The sequence below is a fragment of the Mustela lutreola genome, chromosome 15 (genome assembly GCF_030435805.1).
Source record: "Mustela lutreola isolate mMusLut2 chromosome 15, mMusLut2.pri, whole genome shotgun sequence".
NCBI classification, from domain to species: domain Eukaryota; kingdom Metazoa; phylum Chordata; class Mammalia; order Carnivora; family Mustelidae; genus Mustela; species Mustela lutreola.
Window position 1 is genome coordinate 13728570 of NC_081304.1, and position 27644 is coordinate 13756213.

The window sequence follows — 27644 nt, forward strand, 5'->3', positions numbered from 1 at the left end:
GGGACCAGTGACATGCAGTTCTACCCTCAAGGAGCTTTCTCTACTTGGAGGCAGAACAGATGTGTGAACAAGCAAATACAACACAGTGGGAAAATTGCAGAACAGAAGCGCTGCTTTGGACTAGGTAGTATTTTCCCAAGGTAGAAACGAGATCTCAGAGGTTACATAACGTGCATGGAGCCAGGATTTGAAACCAGCAGCACCCTATGTATTTTATTTTATTATTATTTTTAAAAAGATTTTATTTATTTATTTGGCAGAGAGAGACACAGTGAGAGAGGAAACACAAGCAGGGCGAGTGGGAGAGGGAGAAGCTGGCTTCCCACCGAGCAGGAAGCCCGATGTGGGGCCCGATCTCAGGACCCTGGGATCATGACCTGAGCCGAAGGCAGATGCCCAATGACTGCGCCACCCGGGCACCCCTACCCTATGTATTTTAAAACATGTTGATGGTGATGGTAATCAAAAATAAGGAGATTCAGGGCGCCTGGGTGGCTCAGTTAGTTAAGTGTCTTGACTCTCAATTTCGGCTCAGGCAATGATCTCAGGGTCAGAGGATCCAGCCCTGCATCAGACACCGTGCTGAGCATGGAGCCTGCTTAAGATTCTCTCTCCTCCTTTCCATCTGTCCCCTTCCCCACCCCCTGCTCATGCTCTCTCTCTCAAAAATAAAATAAAATAAAGAGATGCAAATGCAAGGCTTGCGGGAGGCTGAGTAGAGCCAATGTAGGCAAGAAGTATGCGGCTTTGAGCAAATGAAAGTTCACTGTCAACATGTTTTAAAATACCTAGGGTGCTGCTGTTTTCAAATCCTGGCTCCATGCACTAGCTAGGTGAACTTGGCAAATTATGTAATCTCTGGGACCTCGTTTCTACCTTGGGAAAATAATACCTAGTCCAGAGCAGTGCTGTGAGGATTAAATGAGATAACATTTCATAATGTACCCATTTAATCAGTGATACTTTTAAATTACTGCTGATAAACATTTTAATTTGTTTTTTATGTGACTCTACCCCCAAAGTGGAGCTCAAACTCATGACCCGGAGATCAAGAGTTGCATGGTCTACCAACTGAGCCAGCCAGCTGCCCCAATAAATATTTTTTTTAAAGATTTATTTATTTATTTATTTGACAGAGATCACAAGTAGGCAGAGAGACAGGCAGAGAGAGAGGAGGAAGCAGACTCCCCGCTGAGCAGAGAGCCCGATGCGGGGCTCGATCCCAGGACCCCGGGACCATGACCCAAGCCGAAGGCAGAGGCTTAACCCACTGAGCCCCCCAAGTGTCCCCCCAATAAACATTTTAAATACAGGGGAAAAGGCTTTTAGCATGGGGGCACCTAGATGGGTCAGTTGGTTAAGCGTCTGCCTTTCGCTTGGCTCTTGAACCCGGGGTCTTGGGATCGACCATATGGGGCTCCCTGCCCAGTGGGGATTCTGCTTCTCTCTGCCCCTCTGCCCCTCTCCCTGCTCATGCTCTCTCTCTCTCCAAAAAATAAATAAAATCTTTTAAAAAATCCTTTTAGTACAAAGTTGTTCGTGAAGTGCTGTTGATCGCAGGAAAAATTTTGAAGTGAGCAAAATCTTCTTGATGGAAGATTCTGTGACCATTAACTTGAGAGCATGTGTTGTAGAGTCATAGATAAGGGACAAAATGCTGTATATGGTGTCATCTTGGCTATGTAACTACATCCCTAAAGTCCCTGGGCCTCTCCAGCCTGTGGGTTTACATGAGGCTACATTCACCTTTTATTCAAATTTCTCCGCCTCAGTGCCCCCACCTGCTCCTGCAGACCTCTGCAAAGGCCCTAGGGGCCCTAGGGAGTAGCTAGAACATATTTGCTCCTTGTCCCACCACTGCAGTATTCAAAATGTAGGTTCTTGGTAGGCATCGCTACTCTTTTTCCAGGTCTTTGCCCCTGCCAGCCTCACAAGGACACCTTCCTCTAGGGGGCGAACTATCTGGTTTGCCTGCACCTGAGACGTTCCCTGGAGTGCCAGTCTTTTAGTGCCCAAACTGGGAAAGTCCTTACAACTGGGATAGATTGGCCACCCTAGCTCACTGGGCAGGGGACTTCAAAAGTTGCGAAGTCTTTAGGTCCCCAAATGGGGTTTGTTTTCTCAGCAGGATCCAGGCTCTGTTCCCCCCAAGATAAAGACAGATGGATTGCAGAGAATGGGGTGAGCAGAATATTCAGGCTTGAATTCAGGGGACTTTTATCCCTGGTCCCAGGGAAGTGAGACAACTAATCAAAAGGTTGCTTCAGAGGCGCCTGGGTGGCTCAGTGGGTTAAGCCACTGCCTTCGGCTCAGGTCATGATCCTGGGATTGAGCCCCACATCGGGCTCTACGCTCAGCAGGGAGCCTGCTTCCCTCTCTCTCTCTGCCTGCTGATCTGCTTACCTATGGTCTCTCTCTCACTCTGTCAAATAAATAAATAAGAATCTTTAAAAAAAAAAAAAGTTGCTTGAGAAACAAGTGATCAGAGTGCAGGTCTGGACAAGAAATGCTGGTCTAGGGAACATGAACTCATGGTGGCAGCTGAGGTCACGGGAGGGACTAGAGGATCCAGGAGATTTGTTAAGTAGGACAAAAACTTGAAAATCACGACATCTGAGCCAATAGGTAGAGGGACACAAGTCCACGAAAGAAATGAGGCAAGTGGCTAAAGAGAGAGGAAGAAAAGTAGGATTCGAGGTTTCCAGCTTTGGGGCGCAGTTTCCACCATCAGTCCTTGGTTTCCATTTGACTGTGTCTTCCCCCCGAGCCAGGGTGAGTACTGTCTGATCTTTCCCTAGACTTCTCTTCCTTTTCTTCCAGTTCCTGAAGTGGAAGTGATTCCCCAAATTCCGTATGAGGTACTCTTTTCTCTCTGCACTCTCTTCCATGACAGTTTTCTCCTTTTTTTTTTTTTTTTGAGGTTTATTTATTTGTTTTAGAGAGAGAGCGAGAGAGCACAAGTGAGCTGGGGGAGGGCAGAGGGAGAGCGAGAATCCTGAAGCTGATTGTGTGCTGACTCGGGGCTCGATCCCAGCACCCTAAGATCATAACCCGAGCCAGAACCAAGAGTCGGCCACTTAACCGACTGCGCCACTCGGGTACCGCTCCTTCCACAACAGTATAATTCGTCCACGTAGTACCCACTTTCCTCTCAAAGAGGCTGGTTCTCAGATTGTTCCTCTAGCATCAATTTCTCCAGAGCTTGTCCACATTTCAAACTGTCTTCTGGACATTTCCACTTCATTTCCCCACCAACAAGCCGAATTCAGCCTGCCTAAGAGGAAACAGGGCGGGATCATAATCATAGACATGAGCCTTGGAAGGAACCAGAGAGGTGACTTAATCTAGACCTGCCAAACCAGAGAGCCTGGCATGCACTAGTGCACAGTGAATGAGATCTGGGTGGGTGCGGACGGTCATCCTCCCAGCCCTCAGAGTGGCTGGGGACTCTGGCCCTTTTACGTCTGTCCACTACGGCCTCCTCCTCTGATGGCCCTATGAGAGTGGGGTCTGATAGTAAGCGGAAGGCCGCCATTGGCAGTTGGCTCCAGGGCACGTCACTGCCTGTGTAGAGATGCTGGTGGACTTTGTGTCCCAGGTGGCCAAGGGACAAGAGGAGCAATCAAGTGGAGAGGGAGAGATGAGTGAGTGTATGTGTGTTTGGATGGGGGTTGGGGGGTGGGGGGGGTTCTGGTGCAGGCTGCTCAGAAACTCAGTCTTTGCATATTTAATATTAGAAAATTTTGTCTGTGACTGGTGTGCCATAAATGATGTCTAAGAACTGAGGTGACCATTGTATTTAAAAAATTTTTTTTTGTATTTTTAAAATTTTTAAAAATTAGCTAATTTATTCGACACAGAGAGAGAGCACATGCAGGCAGAGAAAGAGGAAGAAGCAGTCTCCTCAGTGAGCAGAGAGCCCTAGGCGGGGCTCAATCCTCAGACCCTGAGTCCATGGCCAGACACTTAACCCCTGAGCCACCCAGGCACTACTGATATGGCCCTTCTAAACACGCCCATGTGTTCTGCAAATTAGAGCCTCATCGTTATTTTGAATGACGAGCTATAAAAATGTTTGATTGGATCTAAAATCCACAAGAAATGTTTTAAGCACATTTGTCAATGAAAGAAAAAGAAGAGCTTTAAATATAACTTAAATATAATCTCTACTGTTGTAAATGTTCCAGTGGTTATAAAAGTCCTTTCAAAAAAAATTTTTTTTATCACCTACGACTGCAAACAGTTTCTTGTCATTTAAAGAGATCGCTGCTAAAGAGTCTGGATCAGGAATTGCATGAGCTATTTAAGACACAAAGCTGAGGATATAAAATTGGGTATTCAAGTTCAAGTTTCTCATTCAGTAAAAAAGAGCTGGGGTGCCTGGGTGGCTCAGTCAGTTAACAGCTGCCTTTGGCTCAGGTCATGATCCCAGGGTCCTGGCATGGAACCCCGAGTCAGGGTCCCTGCTCAGCGGGAGCCTGCTTCTCCCTCCTCCACACCCGCCTCCCCCACCGCCGACTTGTGCTCTATCTCCTGCTAACTCTCTCTCTCTCTCTCAAGTAAATATCTTATTTATTTATTTGAGAGAGAGAGAATGAGATCCAAGCAGGTTTCTCAGGGTAACAGGCAGAGGGAGAGGGAGAAGCAGGCTCCCTGCTCAGCAGGGAACCTGATAGAGGACTTGATCCCAGAACTCTGGGATCGTGACCTGAGCCAAAGGCAGATGCTTAACTGACTGAGCCACCCACCCAGGTGCTCCTCTTTTTTTTTTTTTTTAAGTCATGGTAATTTTCTTTTTTCAATTTTAGAGTCAGGAAAGTTATTTGAGAGAGAGAGAGAGAAAAAACATTAGCATGCATGCAAGTGGTGGGGGGAGTGTCAGAGGGAGAGAGGGAATCCTAAGCAGGTTCCACACCCAGCAAGGACCCTGACATGGCTGGATCTCACGACTTTGAGATCATGACCTGAGCCGAAATCAAGTCATACAGTTAACGGACTAAGCCATCCACACACCCCTACCCTCTAGTTTCCATTAGATGCTATAATTTCAAAAGTGTGGAAAGTATAGCTCAGTCCCCAGCCCCCTTCATTTATTTGTAAGGAACCTGGGGATCTATCAGGGTCAAGGTCACAGAGCTGATCACTTCCTTCCTAACCCAGCTCCCGGGCTGGCTTTCTTAGTTTTCACTGCGGGTCTGTGACCCTTCACTCTCTGAGTCACTCAAGTTCAAGTCAACTCATGTTGACTTCTTTCTCTGTATGTCATTTTCACCCAACCTCTGTCCCCTCCCAGGGTGGAGGAACCCTCCACATGATGGGAGTAAAACCCAGGTCCTCCCATCCTGGCCTTCCTGGCGGCTAGGACTCTGCACTCAGGCTCCAACAGCTCAGCCTTGGAACCGGAAGCTAGCAGGGCGATGGAGCCGTGCCCAGCCCCTCGCGTTGGTGTGTTACCAGGACAAGCTGGGCCTTGTGCCAGGCAGTGACAGCCGTGCTGTCTTCACGGGTTTAGGAGCTTGATTTTGTAGCACTTTCTGGCTGCAGAATCAGAGGCTGATTCTGGGGCACTCCCAAAGATTCCACGCGCTTAAAGCAGGCAAAGTTGGTTTCTGTTGCTTACAACCAAGAACCCAACTGCTAGAGAAGTCGGAACCAGGCTGGTTAAAGGCTGTAGACTCTCAGGGAAATGGGGTAATGGTGGTTGTGACTGTATAGTCTTTTGAGGTGGATGGCAGAGAAAAATGCATCTAATACTGAGGGTGGAGATTGGGAAACGCCATGGCAACTAGTGGCAAAATAATTCAACCAGATACGTGTCACCTGGAAGGAAAGGCAAGTCTTCTGAAGAGTGAATGGCTGTAGCCATAGAACATATAAAGGATGTGAGAAATTTGACTGTGGGGTGTGGTGCTTCTTCCAACAGTGCTGGATCCTTGGCAGCTCTCTTAGATTTACAAGACTACATATATGCAAATATATACCACGTTTGTATATATGCTGCTTTAACGCATTTTCCAAATGACCCGAAAGCTTGCTAACATTGAGCAACAGCACAGAGCAGGCAAAGGTTCCTCAGCAGGTCCAGGCTCCAGTGCAAGGATTTCTGCTAAATGGTCCCCATGCCCCAGGGGACCTGGTGGGGCTTGTGTGCACAGCCACCGCTGGGATGCTGAACAGAGCCCGTGGCAAGTCCCCAAGAGAGCATCCCCACATTGTGTTTACAGGTTTGGAGCAAAGCTTTGCTCTCTTTGGTGAACAACTCTTCTCTTTTTTCGAAACTGTTCTTAAATTTCTCCCAGACCCTGGCAAGATTGAGAGCCTGGCCATGGAGTATCAGTGACCATCTGACCTTATCATGTGGTCACTGGTACTCATGTGGCTTATCATCAGTGAGTATCTGTCCTGCTTGGCCATAAAGGGCCCAGTCAATGCCTGGTTCCTCAAGAGGGCATGGAATATATAAGAGCAGGCCTGAGCATTTCTTGGAGAAGACACAGCCACGCAACTCCTGGTATGTTTCCTTGCATTTCGCTACCATCCCTCCCTTAGTTCACAGCCCGGGCCTTCTGGAAAGCTCCCATGACCAGGTGACTAAAGAGGACATTTGAGCTTGGTTTACAAATGGTATCAGCAGGGAGGGGCTATTATAGTTGCACTTGCAAATGATCTTGAAAGGACAATGGCAAGAGGAAATCTCCCAGTAGGTAGTTTTGAGTTGTATTCTTAGGGTTCTCTTTGCCTCGAGAAAGACTCTATTACCAGTTCATGGGCCAAGTGGTCAGGGACTTTGACTGGTGACAAGGTTTGGGAGAGAGGACATAGATGAACTTCTCAGAGCAGACCAAGAAAGTAAGACTATTCGTGTTCTATACGAGTACTTACCAAAATGCCCCCTCTGTGAAAGAAGATTTAAGTTACAGAAGAAGCCCTACCTTGTGAATGTAGGTCAAGCTCCTTCCCTAGTCAGTGCCTGTTTAATTTGGGATCATATGCTCAGCATGGGCTTCTCCAAGGAGAGGCTGACCTGGCTATTGCTGGGTGCCCATTTTGGAAGGAATCATTATAATGGATTCTATCTACCGTGGTGGATACAGTGAGTCAATCTCCTTGGGAAGAGGTTTATACTGAATTTGGATTTTCTTTTTTCTTTTTAAGATTTTATTCATTCATCTGAGAGACACAGAGAGAGAGAGAGAGATCCCAAACAAGGGGAGAGGGAGAAGGAGAAGCAGACTCCTCACTGAGCTGAGGAGCTCAGACGTGGGATTTGATACCAGGACCTGGAGATCATGACCTGAGCCAAAGGTAGACACCCAACCATCTGAGTCACCCAGGCGCCCAAATTTGTATTTCTTTTTCCCAACAGGGATGCTTTTTACCATCACCATCCTCCTACGTGGCATTAATGAAGACCTTATTTGACATCACAGTATCTTCTTTTTTAAAGATTTTATTTATTTATATGAGGGACAGAGAAAGAGAGGATGAGCATGGGGGAGGGGCAGAAGCAGAGGAAGATGTAGACTCCACGCTGAGTGCAGAGCCTGACTTGGGGCTCTATCTCAGGACCCTGAGGTCGGGACCTGAGCCCAAGTCAGACACTTAGCCGACTGAGGCACCCAGGTGCCGCTCACCATCACAGTATCTTATACACACATTATGGCACCGTCTTAGTCAATTTGGAACAGATTACCATAGCCTGGGTAGCTTTTAAACAACAGAAATTTATTTCTCATAGTTCTGGAACCTGGAAGTCTAGGATCAGGTGCCAGCATATTAGGTTCTAGTGAGAGACCTCTTTTGGGTTGGAGGCTTTTGACTTCTCATTATATCCTCACATGGTGAGGAGCAAAAAGGGAAAGCACGCTCTCTCATGACTTTGTAAGGCACTAATCCTACCCTTGAGAGCTTCACCCTCATGACCTTGTCTAATCCTAATTACCTCCCAAAGACTCCACCTCCTGATATCACATTAGGACATAGGGTTTCAACATACGAATTTCCTGGGTATGCAAACACTAGGTCCATAACAGCATCTGATTAAGGAACTAACTTTACAGTGAAAGGAGTAAAGAAACTGGCAGTCCTATCAGATTCACTATCCCTATTGTGGACCCCAACAACTGGAAGCAGCTGGCTTTGTAGCAGAATGGTCCATGGAAGCTACTGGACCAGCTGGAAGACAACAGCTTGAGAGCTTGAATTCCATTTATACTTGGATCCAGCGATTCTGGAGGTGTCTGTATCTTTCTCATGAGTTCCTTTTCTGTTTAAATGAGCCAGAGTCAGTTTCTGTTGCTTGCAACTAAAAACTCCAAGTAATACAAAGATACCTGTCTTGGCTGTCCGGCTAGCTCAGCTGGTGACTCTTCATCTTAGGGTTGTGAGTTCAAGCCCCACATTGGGCACAGAGCCTACATCGAAAAAACAAACACCTCTCTTTGTGCCATCTATTGTATTTTTTAAAAAGATTTTATTTATGTATTTGACAGAGAAAGAGACAGTGAGGGGGGGAACACAAGTGGGGAGTGGGAGAGGGAGAAGCAGGCTTTCCGCTGAGCAGAGAGCAGGATACGGAGCCGGATACGGAGCAGGACCCTCGGATTATGACTAACCGGAGGCAGACCCCCAATGATCAAGACACCCAGGCCCCCCCTTTTTGTTCTTAATAAAATAATAAAATTTTTTAAAAAAATATTTTATTTATTTATTTGACAGAGAGAGATCACAAGTAGGCAGAGAGGCAGTCAGAGAGAGAGGAGGAAGCAGGCTCCCCACTGAGCAGAGAGCCCGATGCGGGGCTCGATTCCAGGACCCTGAGATCATGACCTGAGCCGAAGGCAGCGGCTTAACCCACTGAGCCACCCAGGCGCCCCTGTAAAATAATAAAATTTTAATTTTTATTAGCTTTTATTAAATTTTAATAAAATTAATGCATTTATAAAACCTCCCTAAAATGTCATCCTCTACTACTAGCTTGGAAAGTCCAGAGGCTGTCACCAGTATCTTATCTGTTTTTTATTTTATTTTATTTTATTTTTAAAGATTTTATTTATTTGAGAGAGACAGAGATGGCGACAGAGAGTACAAGCCGGGAGGAGAGGGAGAAGCAGGCTCCCCGCTGAGCAGAGAGCCCAAGGTGGGGCTCCATTCCAGGACTCTGGGATCATGACCCCAGATGAAGGCAGACACTTAACCGACTGAGACACCCAGGTGCCCTGTGCTTTTATTTAAAAAAATGTTTTTAAAGGATTTTATTTATTTATTTATTTTTTCTGTAAAGATTTTATTTTTAAGCAATCTCTACACCCAACATGGGGCTGGAACTCACAACCCAGAGATCAGGAGTGGCTTTTCCCAGCCGTCAGGGGCCCTGGAACACCGTGCTGTAAATACTGCAGGATACAGGTTACAAACTTGTAGAATCTGGGCTGTAACTGAACTGCATTTATTTTGGCCCATTTGAAGTTTTGTTTGTTTTTAAATCGACATGGTTGCCATATAGAAACCAAGAGATTTCTAGTGAAATGCACATTTCCACCTTCTCTTGAAGAATTTGAAGATCTAGCTATTTTACACCCATATTCCCACAACTGCCCTCCCTAAGCAAAACACAGGCCCTTCAGTCTTCGCCATGCCCACTTTATTTATTTTTCTTACTGACATGGTCCTTGAAGGCATGTATATTTGCCACTCTTGATACAATCGGATTATACGGAGATTACTTGGCAATTAACACTTGTATTTTCATTTCACTTGGGTTCTCTCCTTTTTTTTTTTTAAGATTTATTTATTTATTTGACAGACAGAGATCACAAGTAGGCAGAGAGAGAGGAGGAAGCAGGCTCCCGGCTGAATGGAGAGCCCAATGTGGGCTCCATCCCAGGACCCTGGGACCACGACCCCAGCGGAAGGCAGAGGCTTTAACCCACTGAGCCACCCAGGCGCCCCGGGTTCTCTCATTCTAACTAGATTGTAATAAGCCACTTGGTGTACAGACTCCTGCTTACTGTCTTTCTTTAAATCGCTTTTTAGTTGTCACATACTCGATAAATATTCATGCGTTTATAAAACTTTTCTCAAACCTCGAGCTGACCTTGACTCCTGTGAGCTGAATTACTGATTTGGTCTGGCGGTGCCTGACATTTTATCATCCTGATTCGTTCCCTGGGCTGCACTGAGACCCGGTGACTTGTCAGGTAAAGAAATTAAAATTGTTTCCCCATAAGATAACACGAACACACAACATTTCGAAGTAGGTTTTAGAGAGTCATCTTTCTACTACTTATGAGAAACTGGGAAAAAGTTCTTGCTGGGGTGGTCGAGTTTCTGGCTGGGTCACTGGGAAAGGTGGAGGAGGACTGGAATGTAGGTGCGTTCTGGAGTTTATCTGAGGCTTTTCGTATGGGGATTTTATCCAAGGAGTCTCAGAGTGACTTTCCCTCGGGGTCTGGCAGCCCAGAGTGTAGATCCTGGCACAGCCCCCCGAGCAGTTGTCTTTGGGATCGATTTCAGGACTCTCTAGAACCAAGCCTTCGGAGTTTCACGTTTCTGGGAGCTCGTCTCCCCGACCCTAGTTAATTTCCCTCCCACGCCGGTGCCGGCGGGCCCCCTCGGCGACATCCTCGGCTCTTTCAGCATCAGTTTCCTCCAAGGGGCGGGGAGGGGGACAAGTATGGGGCCGCTCCTGCCCTCCTCTCCAAGCCGCGAGGAGGAGACGCGGGAGGTAGGACCTGCCGAGTCGGGGCTTTAGCCGGCGCTCTGCGGAAGCAGCTGGCTCCCCAGGCCTGTGGCCCACCGCACTCGGCGCGCAGAGCGCCCCTCTCCCCAGCGGCGCCAGCGCCCGCGGTCCAGCCGCGCCGCGCGGAGGCGCCCCGGGCTCCCCGCCCCCGACCCGGCGCTCCCGCGCTCCCCCTAGCGGGCGCCGCGCGGCCTCGCTCCGTCCCAGGCTCGTCGGCGGCGCAGCTCACGTGACCGCGCTCCGGGCCTGCGGCCGCTGTCGGTTCCCCCAGTCACCGAGCGAGAGGGAAGAAACAAGATGGCGGCTGAAGGCGATCCGGAGTGGGGCCCCAGCAATTCGGATTGAGCCTTCTCCCTCCACCCGCTTCCGCCGGCCGGGCCCCTCCCGCCCGGCCCCGCGGGCCTCCCCACCCGGCCCCGGCGCCCCCCACCGCCACCTCTCCGCCCGCCCCTCCCCCCTCCGCTTTCCCTTCTCCCCCCCGCCTCGGCTCCGACATGAGGGGCCGGCGGGGCAGGCCGCCCAAGCAGCCCGCGGCTCCCGCTGCGGAGCGCTGCACCCCGGCCCCGCCGCCGCCGCCGCCGCCTCCGCCCACGTCCGGACCCATCGGGGGGCTCCGCTCGCGGCACCGCGGCAGCAGCCGGGGCAGGTGGGCCGCCGCCCAGGCTGAGGTGGCGCCCAAGACGCGGCTGAGCTCGCCCAGGGGGGGCAGCAGTAGCCGGAGGAAGCCGCCGCCGCCGCCGCCGCCGCCGCCGCCGCCGGCCCCCCCCAGCACCAGCGCCCCGGGCCGGGGGGGGCGAGGAGGCGGGGGCGGCAGGACGGGGGGCGGGGGCGGCGGCGGCCACCTGGCCCGGACCACCCCGGCCCGGAGGGCCGTCAACAAAGTGGTGTACGATGACCACGAGAGCGAGGAGGAGGAGGAGGAGGAGGACATGGTCTCCGAGGAGGAGGAGGAGGAGGAGGAGGAGGACGGCGACGCCGAGGAGACCCAAGATTCCGAGGACGACGAGGAGGATGAGATGGAGGAGGACGACGATGATTCCGATTATCCGGAGGAGATGGAAGACGACGACGACGACGCCAGTTACTGCACGGAAAGCAGCTTCAGGAGCCATAGCACCTATAGCAGCACTCCAGGTACCCACCCAGCCCAGTCGCTGCAGACTCCTTCCCCACCTCCTCTGCCCTCCCCCCTTGCTCACTCCCTCTCTGGTCTCCCCCCACCCCCACCTCCCCCCCAGACGGAGGGGAAACGCGACGGCACATCAAGTGGCAAAAAACTAGATTTACCAGAGGAAAGAGGCGCATTGTTCAAAATGGAGATTGCATTGTTGCAGTTTGCAGGCCACACACTCGCTCTCTCTTTCTCTCCCCCCAACCCCCTCTTTTTCCTCTTCAAAATTTGTGCCAGTGCAGTGTCTCCACCGGGCAGGATTGAAACTTTGGCACACGCATATCCATTGCATTCATTTTTCTCCCCTTGTTTTGGTTTGGTTTTTGGAATGAAAGAAGCCTCTTGTTTTGCAAGCCTCTTTGCATTTCTAATGTGGTTTCTTTTAGATTTTTATTATATATCTGTTCCTTAAAAGGGAATTGAGGATTTAGACAGATTGTGGCACACAAACACACGCAAAAACATCCTTCTCTTCACACCCCTAGCAGTGTGGTTTTTAAAAATTGTGTTAAGGAAATGGATCAGTTGGGTTAGTCGGAGAGCCTTATCTGGTCCCGTGTGTTTGTTTTTACTCTTGAGTGCTAATGGGCTTGTGCGACAGTTGCTGGTAAATGGCTGATTAAAAACCAAAGTAGAAAATCAAACAAAACCAAAACAAATTTGGCAATTCATCCGATTCCAGATCATTTTGGTAAAATCCAAAGGGGGGGGGCAAGAAACTGCAGCAACATGCGTCTTAACTAATTCGATCCCTTTGCTTCGCCTGAGAAATGCAGTTTCGTGTCACCTGTTGCAGAAGATGTGTAGTTGATCATGCAGACAGGATTGCTGAAGGTGAACTTTTGGACCAGCTTCTTAGTCACATGGCAGAAGTACATGGGGATTTATTACAAAATGACTTTTTTTCTTGATTCTAAGGATGAAAGTCTTCTCTGGATCTGTAATGAATTTCTCTAGGGTGACTTTTCTCCTATTTTCTCACGGAAAGTTTCTCTAGGCTGGTGCTGAGATGCATTTTTTTTTTTTTTAAACACACAGTTGCTGCTTTTTATTAAATACGTAGTTGCAGATTGCAGATTACTAAATTGTGGGCAAAAAAAGTAACTTGTAGCAATAACCTACAAGATTTTTCCTTTATGTTTTTGTTAATCTGGATTAACTGAATTAGATTCCAGGTGTTTTTTTTTTTTTTTTTTAAGATTTTATTTATTTATTTGACAGATCACAAGTGGGTAGAGAGGCAGGCCCAGAGAGAGGGGGTAGCAGGCTCCCTGCTCAGCAGGGAGCGGGATGTGGGGCTCAATCCCAGGACCCTGAGATCTTGACCTGAGCCAAAGGCAGAGGCTTAACCCGCTGACGCTATTCAGGCACCCCTAGATTCCAATTTTAAGAGCATTTACAAAGTGAAGTTGATGAGGAAATAGGATTAAGATGTGTCACTTGTTTTTGGTAGTGGCTAGTGTTGAAGAAGGGGTTAAATTTAGATGTTTCCATTTTTATAAATGCTTACCTATTTATGGAGGAGTTTGAGTATTAAACCAAATGCAGGCTCATTCCTAACAAATGCAAAAGGTAATTTTCTTTTGCTTGACAATATCTGTCTGCCTTTGCCCAGTGGGGGTGGAGGGTGAGGAGAGGATGGGGCCCGAGAGGGAAGGGGATGAATCAAGGGTCAAGTATTTATGTCTTGGGCGCGGAAGGTTTCATTTCTTAGCCAATTTAGTATCTTTTATTGTAATAGTTTTTATGTTAAGAAATCATACGTGGTTCTTTCTGCCTGCAACTGAAAGGCCTATAGAGACTGATACACACTATCTGAGGAAGTTTTTGGGGGGCTAGACAGAGCTGAGGCATTTTGGCAGGGCCGTTCAGCTAATTTAAACCTCTTTGAGGGACTAGCCAATAGCACTTAGGATTGATAGCTGTGTATATGCTGAGTTAAATTACAATTTGTGCTTAGGTTTCTCTTTAAAAAAAAATACTTGCATATTTATGTACTTTCATGACATTTTGTTTTTATTAATGATACTTGTAGACTACCTTGTGGATACTTGTCCTTTCTTTATATGAAGTTAAGGATTATATATCCTTATGTTAATCTTCTGTCTCCTGCAGCTCCTAGTACAGTGCCTTGCACATAGCAGCTGCTCATCAAAGATTGTTTGGATAAATGATTGTTAGGTGAGAGCTTGTAATAGATGAAGTTTTGGTAATTCTGCAGTGGTTGCTCTAGCTCCTAAATATTTTGGATTTGGGAAACTAAAAATTGATTTAATTAGATTTTGGTGGTTTGACCAGTGAGTGGTTTTAGGAGTAGAGTTAGTATGTTTTAAGCTACTTTTTCCTATTACTTGCCAGGCATTTGCCTTTCTTTGTTGGATGTGGTGTTAACTTGTCGGATGTTTTACTTTTTGAAACACATTATCTCTCAAGATTATGGTAAAAGGGATCATGCATTTTATGTTCTGAACTTTGAGAATATGTCCACTTGGCTAAAATGAGTAACAGTGCATGACAGTGAGCTGTTGAGGCTAAGCACCAATGTCCTTGGTTTTATTATCTGTATTTCCAGACAGTAAAGGCTAGGGAGAAGGCTGTCAGGTAAATGAGTATGCTTGGGGAGAAAAAAATACTCTGGGACTGGTAACCCAAGAGCACAGAAAGAAATATGATTGGTGGATTTGAATCCTGTACTTTCAAGGCTAAAAAAAGGATTATACTTTATTGGGAATTTAGAATAATTTGATTAATTTTTGTAGGCAGTACTACTGTTGGCTTAAGTACTAACATATTATTTCCTACCATAAAAAATTATTCGTTCTTCTATTCATCTGTTGAGTGGTTTGTAGGTAATATGACTGTTGACGATGCAGAGATGTTGGTTGATATGAGCTTTTCTAAGATCATGTTTTTTTAAAAAAAAATTTATTTCTTTACTAATTTTTTTTTAAGATTTTTATTTATTAACTTGAGAGAGACAGTAAGCACAAGCAGGGGGAGCAGCAGCAGAGAAAGAGAGAGAAGCATGCTTCCCGCTGAGCAGTGAGCCCGATATGGGACTTGATCCCAGTACCCTGGGATCATGATTGGAGCCACTGAGCCACCCAGGCGCCCCTGTTTTTTTAGTAAGCTTTACACCCATTATAGGGTTCAAAGTCATGACCCCAAGATCAAGAGTCACACACTCCTCCGACTGAGCCAGCCGGGCACCCCTAAAATCATAGATTTTAAAAAGTATTTTCATTGGAGAGTAAAAGTTTTCCTTTTAAGGAGAAAAATTTTAAATGGGTGCATAAGACATTCACATTACAAATAATACAATAGAATTGACAGTTTATTAATTCAAAAATTGAAATCATCTAGTTTTGCTTCAGCTAGAGGCATTTGGTTGAAAAAGGGTTTTATTTATTTTTATTATTTAGAGTTATTTCAGCCCATAGGTTTTATGACATATATATGTATATTTTTAAGATTGTTTATTTATCAGAGAGAAAACCCAAGCAGGCAGGCATAGCCGGTAGAACAGGCAGAGGGAGAAGCAGGCTTTCCACTGAGCAAGGAGCCCAATGCAGGACTCGATCCCAGGACCTGGGATCATGACCTGAGCCAAAGGCAGTTGCTCAACCGATTGAGCCACCCAGGCGTACTATGGCATATTTTTTTAAAAAAGTTTCTATTTATTTGGAAGACTGAGAACAGGAGCATAGAGGGAGAGGGAAAAGCAGACTCCCTGCTGACCAGAGAGCCTGACTAGGTCTTGATCCCAGGACCCTGAAATTATGACCTGAGCCAAAGGCAGATGCTTAACTGACTGAGATACCCACACACCCCTTTATGACATATTTTTTGGATTTATTAATTTATTTATTTGAGGCAGAGAGTGCACATGCATGTGTGAACTGGGGAAGGGGCAGAGGGAGAGGGAGAGAATCTCAAGCAGATTTCACATTGAGCTTGGAGCCTGACACAGGGCTGGATCCCAGGACCCTGAGATCATGCCCAGAGCCGAAACCAGGAGTTGGGCACTTAGCCGAATGAGCCACCCAGGCGCCCCAGTTTTATGACTTGTATTGTCGATGCATTGAGAGAGATCGTACAGAAAATCTGTTTTGAATAGGTGTTTGGTGTTCTTACAGCACCTTGAAATCAAGCATTTGCTAAATAAAAACAAATCATACCTGAAACTGGATAGTTTTTTTTTTTAATTTTGTAAAGATTTAATTAATTAATTAATTAATTTGACAGAAAGAACAGAAGGGGAAACAGCAGGCAGAGGGAGAGGGAGAAGCAGTCTTGCTGAGCAGGGAGCCCATTGTGGGCCTTGATCCCAGGACCCAGGGATCATCTGAGCCAAGGCAGACGTTTAATGACTGAGCCACCCAGGTGCCCCAGAAACTGGATAGTTTTTGCTTTTAACTTGTGTGGGACTTCTGGTGTATTATACTTAGCTGGAATTTTGAAATTTGGAACCTCTGATGATGGCTTCAGAAAGCCAAAGCCCTGATGTTTTCCTGTTCGTGATTTATGTCCTCTAAGGATTATGACAGAGGAGAACAGTGGCATAGATGCCATGAACTGTAGATTTATCTGAAGCAGAATTTGTTACTGGTTTGGCAGTATTTATTGCCACCAGTGTCAACCAAATGTCTTTTTGGTATTTGTGTAATTCTGGATTGCTACAAGTGAAGGACAAAGTGCAGTAGAGATTTAGAGAAGGACAAGTTTATACCCTGTTTTGGGGAGTTGGTGTGGCTGTATCTTTCTTGGATGAGCATGTGCTGGATGAGGATGGGTAGTTCAAGGGAGGGAGCAGCATGAACAGAAGCCCTGATATATATATATTTTTTTAAGGTTTTATTTTTTACATAATCTCTACACCCAGTATGGGACTTGAACCCCAGACCCTGAGATCAAGAGTCACATGCCCCTAAGGTACTGATTTTAAAGTGTGGGCAGTCTTGAGTGTCTTGGTTTAGCAAGAACCTGAGTATGTGAGTAAGAAATAAGCTGTAAAGGTCTGTTTGTTGGGCTGTATCTAGAGAACCAAGCTATAACTTTCTGCCTCTCGTCTGAGGGTAAATACTGCACTAGGTCAGTGATCCTCATTTTTCACTCTTCAGCACCGAGGGGTCTGCAGTATTCCCATCAGCAGCACGCGGGAGAGGGAAACAAAACCAAATCAACTCATGGAGATACAGTTAGGCCACTATTGCAGACTGCTCGTCCCCCCTAGATTGAGAGGATTACTGGAGGAGCAGGAGGAGGTGGTTTCTCAAGCCCCCTCCCCCCGCCCAATCTGTTCCAAATCTATTTCATTTGTGGGTATTGATGATGAGTTGGAAGATTGGGGAACAAGTGGAATACGATTTCATTGGGATGTTAGCGAGTTTAGCATAGCTTCTGTTATGAGGATGGATTGGAAGATGAGATAGCTAGTGGGTATCTGGATGGGTTTTGTTTTTTTTTAAAGATTTATTTATTTGACAGAGAGCGACACAGTGAGAGGGGGAACACAAGCAAGGGGAGTGGGAGAGGGAGAAGCAGGTGCTTCCCGCTGAGCAGGGAGCCCGATGAGGGGCTCGTTCCCAGGACCCTGGGATCATGACCCAAGCCGAAGGCAGATGCTTAACGACTGAGCCACCCAGGCTCCCCTGGATGGGTTTTGAAGCACTGAGTGGCAGATCAATTCAGGAGGTACTTCAGGTTCCCCAGGCCTCGACAGCATCAGGAGTGTAGATGGAGAGAAGAATGCATCCCATGTGCTTCCGTAGGAATGGTAGTGCTTTGAGTGGCGATAGGAATTCAGGATTACAAGGAAATGAGTGAGATCTGTTTTCGGGTATCTGTATCTGAAGAGGTTAAACATGAGAGTTGGAAGAAAGAAAATGAAGGCCCCGAAGAGTTATTAAGAAGTTGGGCAACAATGCTTTGTGCGTGGTAGAGAAGTACGTCTGATGCGTGTGGTGAAGAGTAGTCTGTGTTCACGTTCGACTCCTTGTCCTTGTGTACTTGGGGTTGGAGCTCTGTGTCGAAATGTGTAGGCACAGCAGCACTGGGGATGTTGAGGCCAGGAACTCTGATTTCTTCTGTTAGATTCTTTTCTTCTTCATTACCCTGTGTCCTCCCTGTGACTGCAGATCCTTGGAGGGGGCGTGTAGGGGATGAAAAGTTGGTGGTTGTGGTGGGAGACTGATAATCTGGGTGACATGGATAGGAGCCAGTCCTAGCAGATGCCCTCCTTGCATTGAATAGATTACTCTCTTCCGCCCTTCTTGGTCTTGTTTGTATTTGAATGCCTTTTTTTTTTTTTTTTAAGATTTTTTATTTATTTATTTGACAGAGAGAGATCACAAGTAGGCAGAGAGGCAGGCAGAGAGAGAGAGAGGAGGAAGCAGGCTCCCTGCTGAGCAGAGAGCCCGATGTGGGACTCGATCCCAGGACCCTGAGACCATGACCTGAGCCGAAGGCAGCGGCTTAACCCACTGAGCCACCCAGGCACCCTATTTGAATGCCTTTAAAAAAATTTTTTTAATTTTAATTTTTAAAAAAGATTTTATTTATTTATTCGACAGACAGAGATCACAAGTAGGCAGAGAGGCAAGCAGAGAGAGAGAGAGGAGGAAGCAGGCTCCCTGCTGAGCAGAGAGCCTGATTTGGGGCTCGATCCCAGGACCCTGGGAACATGATCTGAGCCGAAGGCAGAAGCTTTAATCCACTGAGCCACCCAGGCGCCTCCCCCCTCTTTTTTAAAAGATTATATTTGAGAGAGTGAAAGAGGAGCACAAGGAGGGGGCGTGGCAGAGGGAGGGGGAGAAGCCAGCTCCCCAGTGAGCAGGGAGCCTACTAAATAGAAATCAATCAACAATCAATCTCAAGTAATATTTAATAATTCCATTTAAAAAATAGCTTTATTGAGGGGCTCCTGGATGGCTCAGTCAATTAAGCATCTGATTTCAGCTCAGGGTCCTGGATCGAGCCCTGTGTGGGGGCTCCCTGCTTGGTGAGGCGTCTGTTTCTCCCTATTCTCCCCGCTTGTGCTATCTCTGTCACTATCTCTGTCTCTCTGTCTCTGAAATAAATAAAATCCTTTTTTTTTTTTTTTAAACAACAGTAGTTTTCTTAGGATGAATGAGAGTTGGGTTATAAGTCTCCCCAAATTATCGCTGAATTTTGGATTGCCTTAGGCCAGTTTGGAGAATTTATTCCAGAAAGATTTATCAAAGAAGGACTAGTGTAAGTGGAGTCCAACCACTGATTTCCACACTGTCAGAGTGGGGACTTGTGGCAGGTATTGGAGGCACCTGCGTATGTAAGCCCACTACAGCATTTTAGGTTATCGTGATGTATGAGAATCTGAGGAGTCTATATACATCTTTTGTGTGCGTCAAGAATCTCTATAGAGAGCGAGCATGTAGCACAGAGATATAAAGTGGAGAATCTGGACCAGATTTCATGAGTTTGAATCTGGGCTCTGTGATGGTGGGCTGTTTGCTTAACACTCAGTGTCTCACTTTCCTCATTTGTAAAATGGAGATATCTTAGTACTCAATTCAAGATGTGAGGGTTAAATGGTTCATATACACGAAATGCCTGTAACAGTGCCTAGCATATGGTGAAGATTCAACAAATATTAGGCTATTTTTACCTGTTGATTTGCTCCTGAAGATGGAGATTCTTCTTTTTTTTTTTTTTTTTTTTTAAAGATTTTATTTATTTATTTGACAGAGAGAAATCACAAGTAGACAGAGAGGCAGGCAGAGAGAGAGAGAGAGAGGGAAGCAGGCTCCCTGCCGAGCAGAGAGCCCGATGCGGGACTCGATCCCAGGAGCCTGAGATCATGACCTGAGCCGAAGGCAGCGGCTTAACCCACTGAGCCACCCAGGCGCCCGATTCTTCTTTTTTTTAAAGATTTTATTTATATGACAGAGAGGGGAGAGCACAGCAGGGGGAGTGATAGGCAAAGGGAGAGGGAGAAGCAGGCTCCCCGTTGAGCAAGGAGCCCGATGCAGGACTTGATCCCAGGACCCTTAATCCCAGGATTCCCAGGGAAATCTCCCCTGAAGATGGAGATTCTATGAAGATACAGGGACCTTACTTCGAGTACAGTGAGAAAATGTCATCTAGGGGTGCTGGCGTGTCTCAATTGTTAAATGTTCTGCTCTTGTTCTCAGCTCAGGTCTTGATCTCAGAGTCGTGAGTTCAAGCCCCACATTGGGTTCCACACTGGGCATGGAGCCTTCAAAAAAAAAAAAAAGATGTCATTTGATTTATAAGGTATAAACATATTTTAAGGACCATATTTAAGTAAAAATATGTGTTAAAACAGATTTAGGGGCGCCTGGGTGGCTTAGTCTGTTAAGCATCTGCCTTCGGCTCAGGTTGTGGCCTCAGGGTCCTGGAATCAGGCCCGCATCGGGCTTCCTGCTCAGGGGGAAGCCTGCTTCTCCCTCTCCCACCCCCCTTGCTTGTATTCCCTTTCTCCATGTCTCTCTCTGTCAAATAAATAAGTAAAGTCTTTTTTTTTTTTTAAAGATTTTATTTATATTTGACAGATCACAAATAGGCAGAGAGGCAGGCAGAGAGAGAGGAGGAAGCAGGCTCCCTGCTGAGCAGAGGCCCCCCCCCCCCTCCGCCCCATGCGGGGCCTGATCCCAGGACCCTCAGACCCTGACAGGCAGAGGCTTAACCCACTGAGCCACCCAGGTGCCCCAAATAAATAAAATCTTAAAAAAAAAACCCAGAGCTTTATTTTCCCCCTTTGAAAGAAATATTAAATATTTAACTTACCCACTTAAAAGGTTTAGTTTAGCTACCATCTGACTTATTCCAGAACTATGGTAAATAATAAATTTACTTCAGTTGTTCACAGTGGTCAATTAGAGTAGAGAAAGCACTTGTGACACTTTGAACTCTTGGTAGTTCATGTTGTCTTTCTCTCCGTTCCTTTAACACCAGTTTTCCAGGTTTTCAAAACTGCCTGTACATGGCCCTCTCACTGTCTTCCTCCTTTCTCAGAAAGCTCATCTGTTTTCAAGTTGTTTTTAAGAATTGCAATGAAAAATAAGAAAAATAGTGGGGATTTACTCTTTTGGAAAAATACTTATAATACAAAGATGAAAATGAAAATCTGTAATCTTACCAACCAAAGATAACTCTTGGGGATGTTTTCATTCCTATAACATGTTTTTACCTGTGTATTTTGAAAAAGGTACAACTAGGTGTGCCTGGTTGGCTCAGTTGGTTGAGCGACTGGCTCTTGGTTTCAGTTCAGGTCATGATCTCAGGGTCCTGGGATCGAGCCCCATATCTGACTCTGTGCTCAGCAGAGAGCCCGCTTAGGGATTCTCTCTCTCCCTCTCCCTGCTTGTGCATGTGTGCTTGCTCGCTCTCTCTGAAATAAGTTAATCTTTTTTTTTTTAAAGGTACAGCTAGGATTAGGATTATGATAAACTAATTGTTTTTACTTGATATATAGCGAAATTTTCTCCTATCACGGTCTTTATGAAGATAATACGTGAACATAGGTAACAAATTAAAATTGTATTAAAGCTCATACTGAACAAAAGCAGTTCCCTGATACACCTGTTTCTACCCGAGACCTCTCTAGAGGCAGTGGCTTTCAATTCTTCCTTTTTTTTTTTTTTTTTTTAAGATTTTATTTATTTATTTGACAGAGAGAGAGATCACAAGTAGAGGAGGCAGACAGAGAGGGAGGGGGAAGCAGGCTCTCTGCTGAGCAGAGAACCCGATGTGGGGCTTGATCCCAGGACCCTGATCATGACCTGAGCCGAAGGCAGAGGCTTAACCCACTGAGCCACCCAGGCGCCCAGCTTTCTCCCCTTGGCATTTACCACAGTATTTTAAAATAATATGCTTATATTTGCTTTATCAGTTTTATACATTCTTTTGACTTTGTTTATGGTAGATGAAGAGTTAGCCTTTTTTAAAAAAATATTTTATTTATTTACTTGACACAGAGAGAGATCACAAGCAGGCAGGGAGGCAGGCAGAGAGAGAGAGGAGGAAACAGGCTCCCCGCTGAGCAGAGAGTCCGATGCGGGGCTCGATCCCAGGACACTGGGATCATGACCTGAGCTGAAGGCAGAGGCTTAACCCACTGAGCCACCCAGGCGCCCCAAGAGTTAGCCTTTTTATAATTACTTTCTTTCTTATCCTTTCATTATAGTTACAGCATGATTTTTGGATAAATACTGAGGGATTGGTTACATGTTCATAACTGTATATATGATTTATTTATATGATTATTATAAATAATACTTTTTCTGGAGTTATTGCCTTAGTTTTTTTTTTAATTTAGTTTTTATTTTTTATAAACATATATTTTTATCCCCAGGGGTACAGGTCTGTGAATCGCCAGGTTTACACACTTCACAGCACTCACCAAAATTGCCTTAGTTTTTCACTTGCTTAATGTTCTATGTATCTAGCCCAGTGCACTGTCAAGTCTGTAGAATACCTTATCACTTACTCTTTTCCAAACTCTTAAATGTAACAGTTCCATTTTTTTTCTTATTGGTTTTTCTTCTGTGTCCCTCCCCATTTCTGCTTTCACCTGAACTGATTGCTCTGTAGGTCTGTTGGTCATCACACTGGAACTTCTTTTTGCTGCTTACCTATGTATATTCTCTTTCTTGAGTCCGACGTTTTTCCTGATCTACTCTTCTTTTTCAGCAAAACCAACCTCTAGTTGCTTCCTAAGAATGGGTGCATGAGAAATAAACTTAAAAAAAATATGTTTGGGGGCGCCTGGGTGGGTCAGTGGGTTAAGCCTCTGCCTTCGGCTCAGGTCATGATCCCGGGGTCCTGGGATCGAGCCCCACATTGGGCACTCTGCTCAGCGGGGGGCCTGCTTCTCCCTTTCTCACTGCCTGCCTCTCTGCCTGCTTGTGATCTCTGTCAAATAAATAAATAAAATAATTTAAAAAAATTTAAAAACATTAAAAAAAATGCTTGGAAATGCTCTTTGCTAGTAAGCACTGTGTATTGTGTAAGGCTGATGAATTATAGGCCTATACCCCTGAAACAAATAATGCATTATATATTAATAATAAAAATAATACAGGCGCCTGGGTGGCTCAGTGGGTTAAGCATCTGTCTTCGGCTCAGGTCATGATCTCAGCGTCCTGGGATGGAGCCCCACATTGGGCTCTCTGCTCAGCCGGGAGCCTGGCCCCCTCCCCGCCTGCTTGCCTACTTGTGATCGCTCTCTGTCAAATAAATAAAAAATCTTTTAAAAAATTTATAAAAAAGAAAATAAAATGTTCTTTGTGACCCTAATATTGATAGATATTTTGGCTGGGTATAGGATCCTAAATTTAAAAATCTTTTCACTTGAAAGATTTGTTTGTATCGTGTTCCAGCATCTAATGTTGCAGTTGAGAAGTTTAGGGCCATTCTGATTACTTCCTTCATGTGTGACTTGTTTTTTCCCTTTATGAAGCATTTAGGCTCTTTTTATGCTCTCCAGTATTGTGAAGTTTTGCTGTGATATCATATCCCTTGACGTGGCCCTTTTCTTAATTCATTGTGCTGGGTGCTGGGTGGCTCCACCCTCCCTTTTTTCCTAACTAAAATTAAAAAAAAATTTTTTTTTTTTTTAAAGATTTTATTTATTTATTTGACAGAGAGAGATCACAAGTAGGCAGAGAGGCAGGCAGAGAGAGAGGAGGAAGCAGGCTCCCCGCTGAGCAGAGAGCCCAACGTGGGACTCGATCCCAGGACCCCGAGATCATGACTAAAAAAAAAATTTTTAAGTAAAAATGCTACATGTGGGGTTCAGACTCACAACCTCCACATCAGGAGTCTTACATTCCACCAACTGAGCCAGCCACCAGGTGCCCCTTGGTGGACCCTTTTAATATGGATATTTATGTTCTTTAGTTCTGGGGATTTTTAAAAAAATTATTTGCTCATTTTTTCCCAAATTTGTTCATTTCTCTTCTTGAACTTAGATGTAGGGTCTTAGAGACTGATCTTACTGAGTTTTTTGTCATTTTAAATTTTTGTTGTCTTGTCCTTTTAGTCTGTCTTCTGGGAGATTTCTTTCTTTTTCTCTTCCAAGTCTTTTGTTTTTATTTCAGCTATCAGATATTTAATTTCTAAAAGCTCCTTTCTTTGTTTCTTTGCATAGCATCCTATTTAATGATGTAATATCTTTTTATATTTATTATTAATGCTAATTAAAAGAATTTTTGAAGTGTACCTTCCATGTACAGTAAAATTCACCGAATTTTGACTCTTAAGTTTTGGCATACACACCTAGCCATATAACCACCACCACCATGAGTACAGAACAGTCCCATTATCTGCCCCAAATTCACTGGTTTTCCTTTAGTCAGGCCACCACCAATGTATTTGCTGTTCCTGTAGTTTTGTCTTTTTCTGAGTATCATATAGGTAGGCTATTTAGCTTTTTGAGTCTAGCTGCTTTTACCTAGCATAGTGAATTTGAAATTCATCCAAAATACTGTTTATTTTTTAATTTTTTAAATTATTTTTTATTTTTTTAAAGATTTTATTTATTTATTTGACAGAAATCACAAGTAGATGGAGAGGCAGGCAGAGAGAGAGAGAGGGAAGCAGGCTCCCTGCTGAGCAGAGAGCCCGATGCAGGACTCGGTCCCAGGAGCCTGGGATCATGACCTGAGCCGAAGGCAGCGGCTTAACCCACTGAGCCACCCAGGCGCCCTCAAAATACTGTTTTTATTAATAGTTCATTGCTTTTTATCATGGCGTAGATAGTCCATTATATGGACGTACCACAGTTGGCTTATCCACTCACCAGTTCAAGAACATTTGAACTGTTTCCAGGTTTTGGAGGTTATAAATAAAGTTGATGCAAACATTTACTTATAGGTTTTTGTGTGAAGACAAGTTTTTATTTCTGTTGGGAAAATACCTAGAGGCAGAATTGGTGGGTTTTATGCCATGTATATTTTAACCTTCTAAGAAACTGCCAGAGGCACCAGAGTGGCTCAGTCGGGTAAGCATCTGCCTTGGGCTCACTCAGGTCATGATCCTGGTGTCCTGGGATTGAGCCCCAAGTTGGGATTCCTGCTAAGTGGGGAGTCTGCTTCTCTCTCCCCCTCTCTTGCTTTCCCCACCGCCCCACTCATTCTCAGCCTCTCAGATAAATAAATAAAATCTTAAAAAAAAAAATAGGAAAAAAAGACTGCCAAACTGTTTTTCAAAGTGGTTTTACCATTTCGCATTCCCACTCGCAATGGATGAGGATTCTGGCCATTGTAATAGGTGCATAGTGGTATGTTTCTTATCTTTTTTTGAAAAATTTTTTAAAAATTTTATTTATTTATTTGAGAGAGACAGAGAGTGAGGAGCAGAGGGAGAGGGAGAAGCAGACACTACCTGCTCAGGGAGCCCAATATGGGGCTCCATCCCGGAACTCTGGGATGATGGAGCCAAAGGCAGACTCAACCCACAGAGTCACCCAGGTGCCCCTAGTGGTATATTTCCTTATTACTTTAATTTTGGTTTCCCTAATGATTAATGATGCTGAGCATCTTTTTATGTGCTTATTTGCTTGTCTCTGAGGCCAATCTTTGGTGAAGTGTCTGTTGAAATATTTTCCCCAGTTTTTAATTGGGTATGTTTGCTTTCTTATTCTTGAATTTGGAAAGTTTAGCTTACAATAATTACTTATGTCATATAATTTCCCAGAGCTCTTTTCTTTGTTCCTTTTTCAAACCATCCTCTTCTTGGATGTAATACCTTTCTTTATTTCTCTGAGGATATTTTTTCATTTTTTAAAACTTTTCTTTGTTACCTCAGATTTTGTTCTTTTTTTGGTTTTCGTTTTTATTTTGTTTTTTAAGTAGGCTTCACACGCAGTGTGTGGCTTGAAATCACAACTCTTAGATCAAGAGTTGCATGCTCTACTGACTGAGCCAGCCAGGCTCCCCCAGATTCTATTTTTCTGTTTTAGTACTAACAGAGGAGGCTTTTTTTTAAAATACGTCATGAGGTTGTTCACGGAGTGAGGTGCTGGATAGTGGGTGGCTGTGGTTTCCCAACTGGTAGGTTTCACCGTGAGGTGATTGGGCAGTGAGCCAACCTTGTCTTTGGTGGAACGCCAGATATCAGTATTTGTTATTTTTGTGTATTTTTGTTTTTGTCTCTCTTTTATTTTTCTCCTGTGAGTCTGTTTGATGTCTTAAGGGAAGATTTCTTTAATTTTTTGCTTGTGGCTGGGATTTAGGGTCTGAGTGAGAGTGTATACTCAGTATCTTAGGAAGTTAAATAAAGGAAGACAGCTAGGGCTCGCACCTTACAGTATGCACACGTCACTAAATTTCCCATCAGGAACCCTGAGCCTTCTAAGTCTGGTGGTGCAGGAGTCCTGGGGCCTCCAGGTCATTCGTTTTCCTGTTCTTCCCCTCTGCCTCTGAACGTTCTTAGAATGGAGAGTTCTCTCTGCAGGGTCAGATACCTCTGTTCCCAGTTTCCACATTCTACAAAGTCACTGTAACTGCTTGATTGCTTATGTCTCCTCTCCTCTCTCTCTTTTTTAAAGATGTTATTTATTTGAGAGAGAAAAAGCAGTACCGGAGGGTTGCGGGGGAGGTACAAGAGAGAGAAGCAGACTCCTGGCTGAGCAGGGAGTCCGATGTGGGGCTCATCCCAGGATCTGGAGATCATGACCTTAGATAATGCACTTAACCAACTGAGCCGCCCAGGTGCCCCTTTTCTCTTTCTTTCTCTCTCTCTCTCTCTTTTTTTAAATCTCTTCTTCCCACCACTTTTGAGATAAAATTGACACATAACATTATATTAATTGTGTACAACATAATGATTTGATATATATTGCAAAGTGATATCTACAGTAAGTTAATATACATCATTTTTTTTTTTAAAGATTTTATTTATTTATCAGAGAGAGAGGGGGAGAGAGCAAGCACAGGCAGAGGCAGAGGGAGAAGCAGGCTCCCTGCCGAGCAAGGAGCCCGATGTGGGACTCGATCCCAGGACACTGGGATCATGACCTGAGCCGAAGGCAGCTGCTTAACCAACTGAGCCACCCAGGCGTCCCCAATATCCATCATTTAATACAATTAAAGCTTTTTTTTTCTTGTGATAATAACTTTTAAGATATTCTTTTTTAGAGCGCCTGGGTGGCTCCGTGGGTTAAGCCGCTGCCTTCGGCTCGGGTCATGATCTCGGAGTCCTGGGATGGAGTCCCGCATTGGGCTCCCTGCTCAGCGGGGAGCTTGCTTCCCTTCCTCCCTCTCTGCCTACCTGCCTGTCTACTTGTGGTCTCTCTCTGTCAAATAAATAAATAAAATCTTAAAAAAAATATATATATATATGCTTTTTAAAAAAGATTTTTATTTATTGAGCGAGAGAGTGCATATGTGCACATGAGTGGGCAGAGGGGCAGAAGGAGAGGGAGAAACAGACTCTGTTGAGCAGGGAGCCCTACTCCAGGCTCAGTTTGAGGACTGTGGGATCATGACCTGAGCTAAAGGCAGGTGCTTAACTGACTGAGCCATCCAAGGGCCCCTAAGATAAACTCTTTTAGCAACTTCCAAATATACAATATTATTAACTATAGTTGCATGCTATATATTATATCCCTGGAACTTATTTACCTTATAACTGGAGGCTTGTGCTTTTTTACTCTCTTCACTCATTTTCCCCACCCTCATCTGTTTTTTTGTGTCTTTGAGTTTGTTTTTTTTTTTAGATTCTAAATGT

At 45.1% G+C, this 27644-nt stretch overlaps 1 protein-coding gene across 12 annotated transcripts in view; it reads left to right on the forward strand.

Moving 5' to 3' along the window:
• The first annotated feature begins 11000 nt into the window (after positions 1 to 11000).
• The window catches only part of BPTF (bromodomain PHD finger transcription factor), a 160039-nt gene continuing 143395 nt past the window's right edge, over positions 11001 to 27644 (forward strand). For 6 of the 12 annotated variants that reach the window (XM_059148941.1, XM_059148940.1, XM_059148944.1 and 3 more), the window contains exon 1: positions 11001 to 11875. In XM_059148941.1, coding sequence (XP_059004924.1) covers positions 11236 to 11875 — 640 coding nt within the window. In that variant the 5' untranslated portion in view covers positions 11001 to 11235. The remainder of the gene's footprint in view (positions 11876 to 27644) is intronic. The other 6 variants (XM_059148950.1, XM_059148943.1, XM_059148949.1 and 3 more) reach the window with 1 other exon arrangement.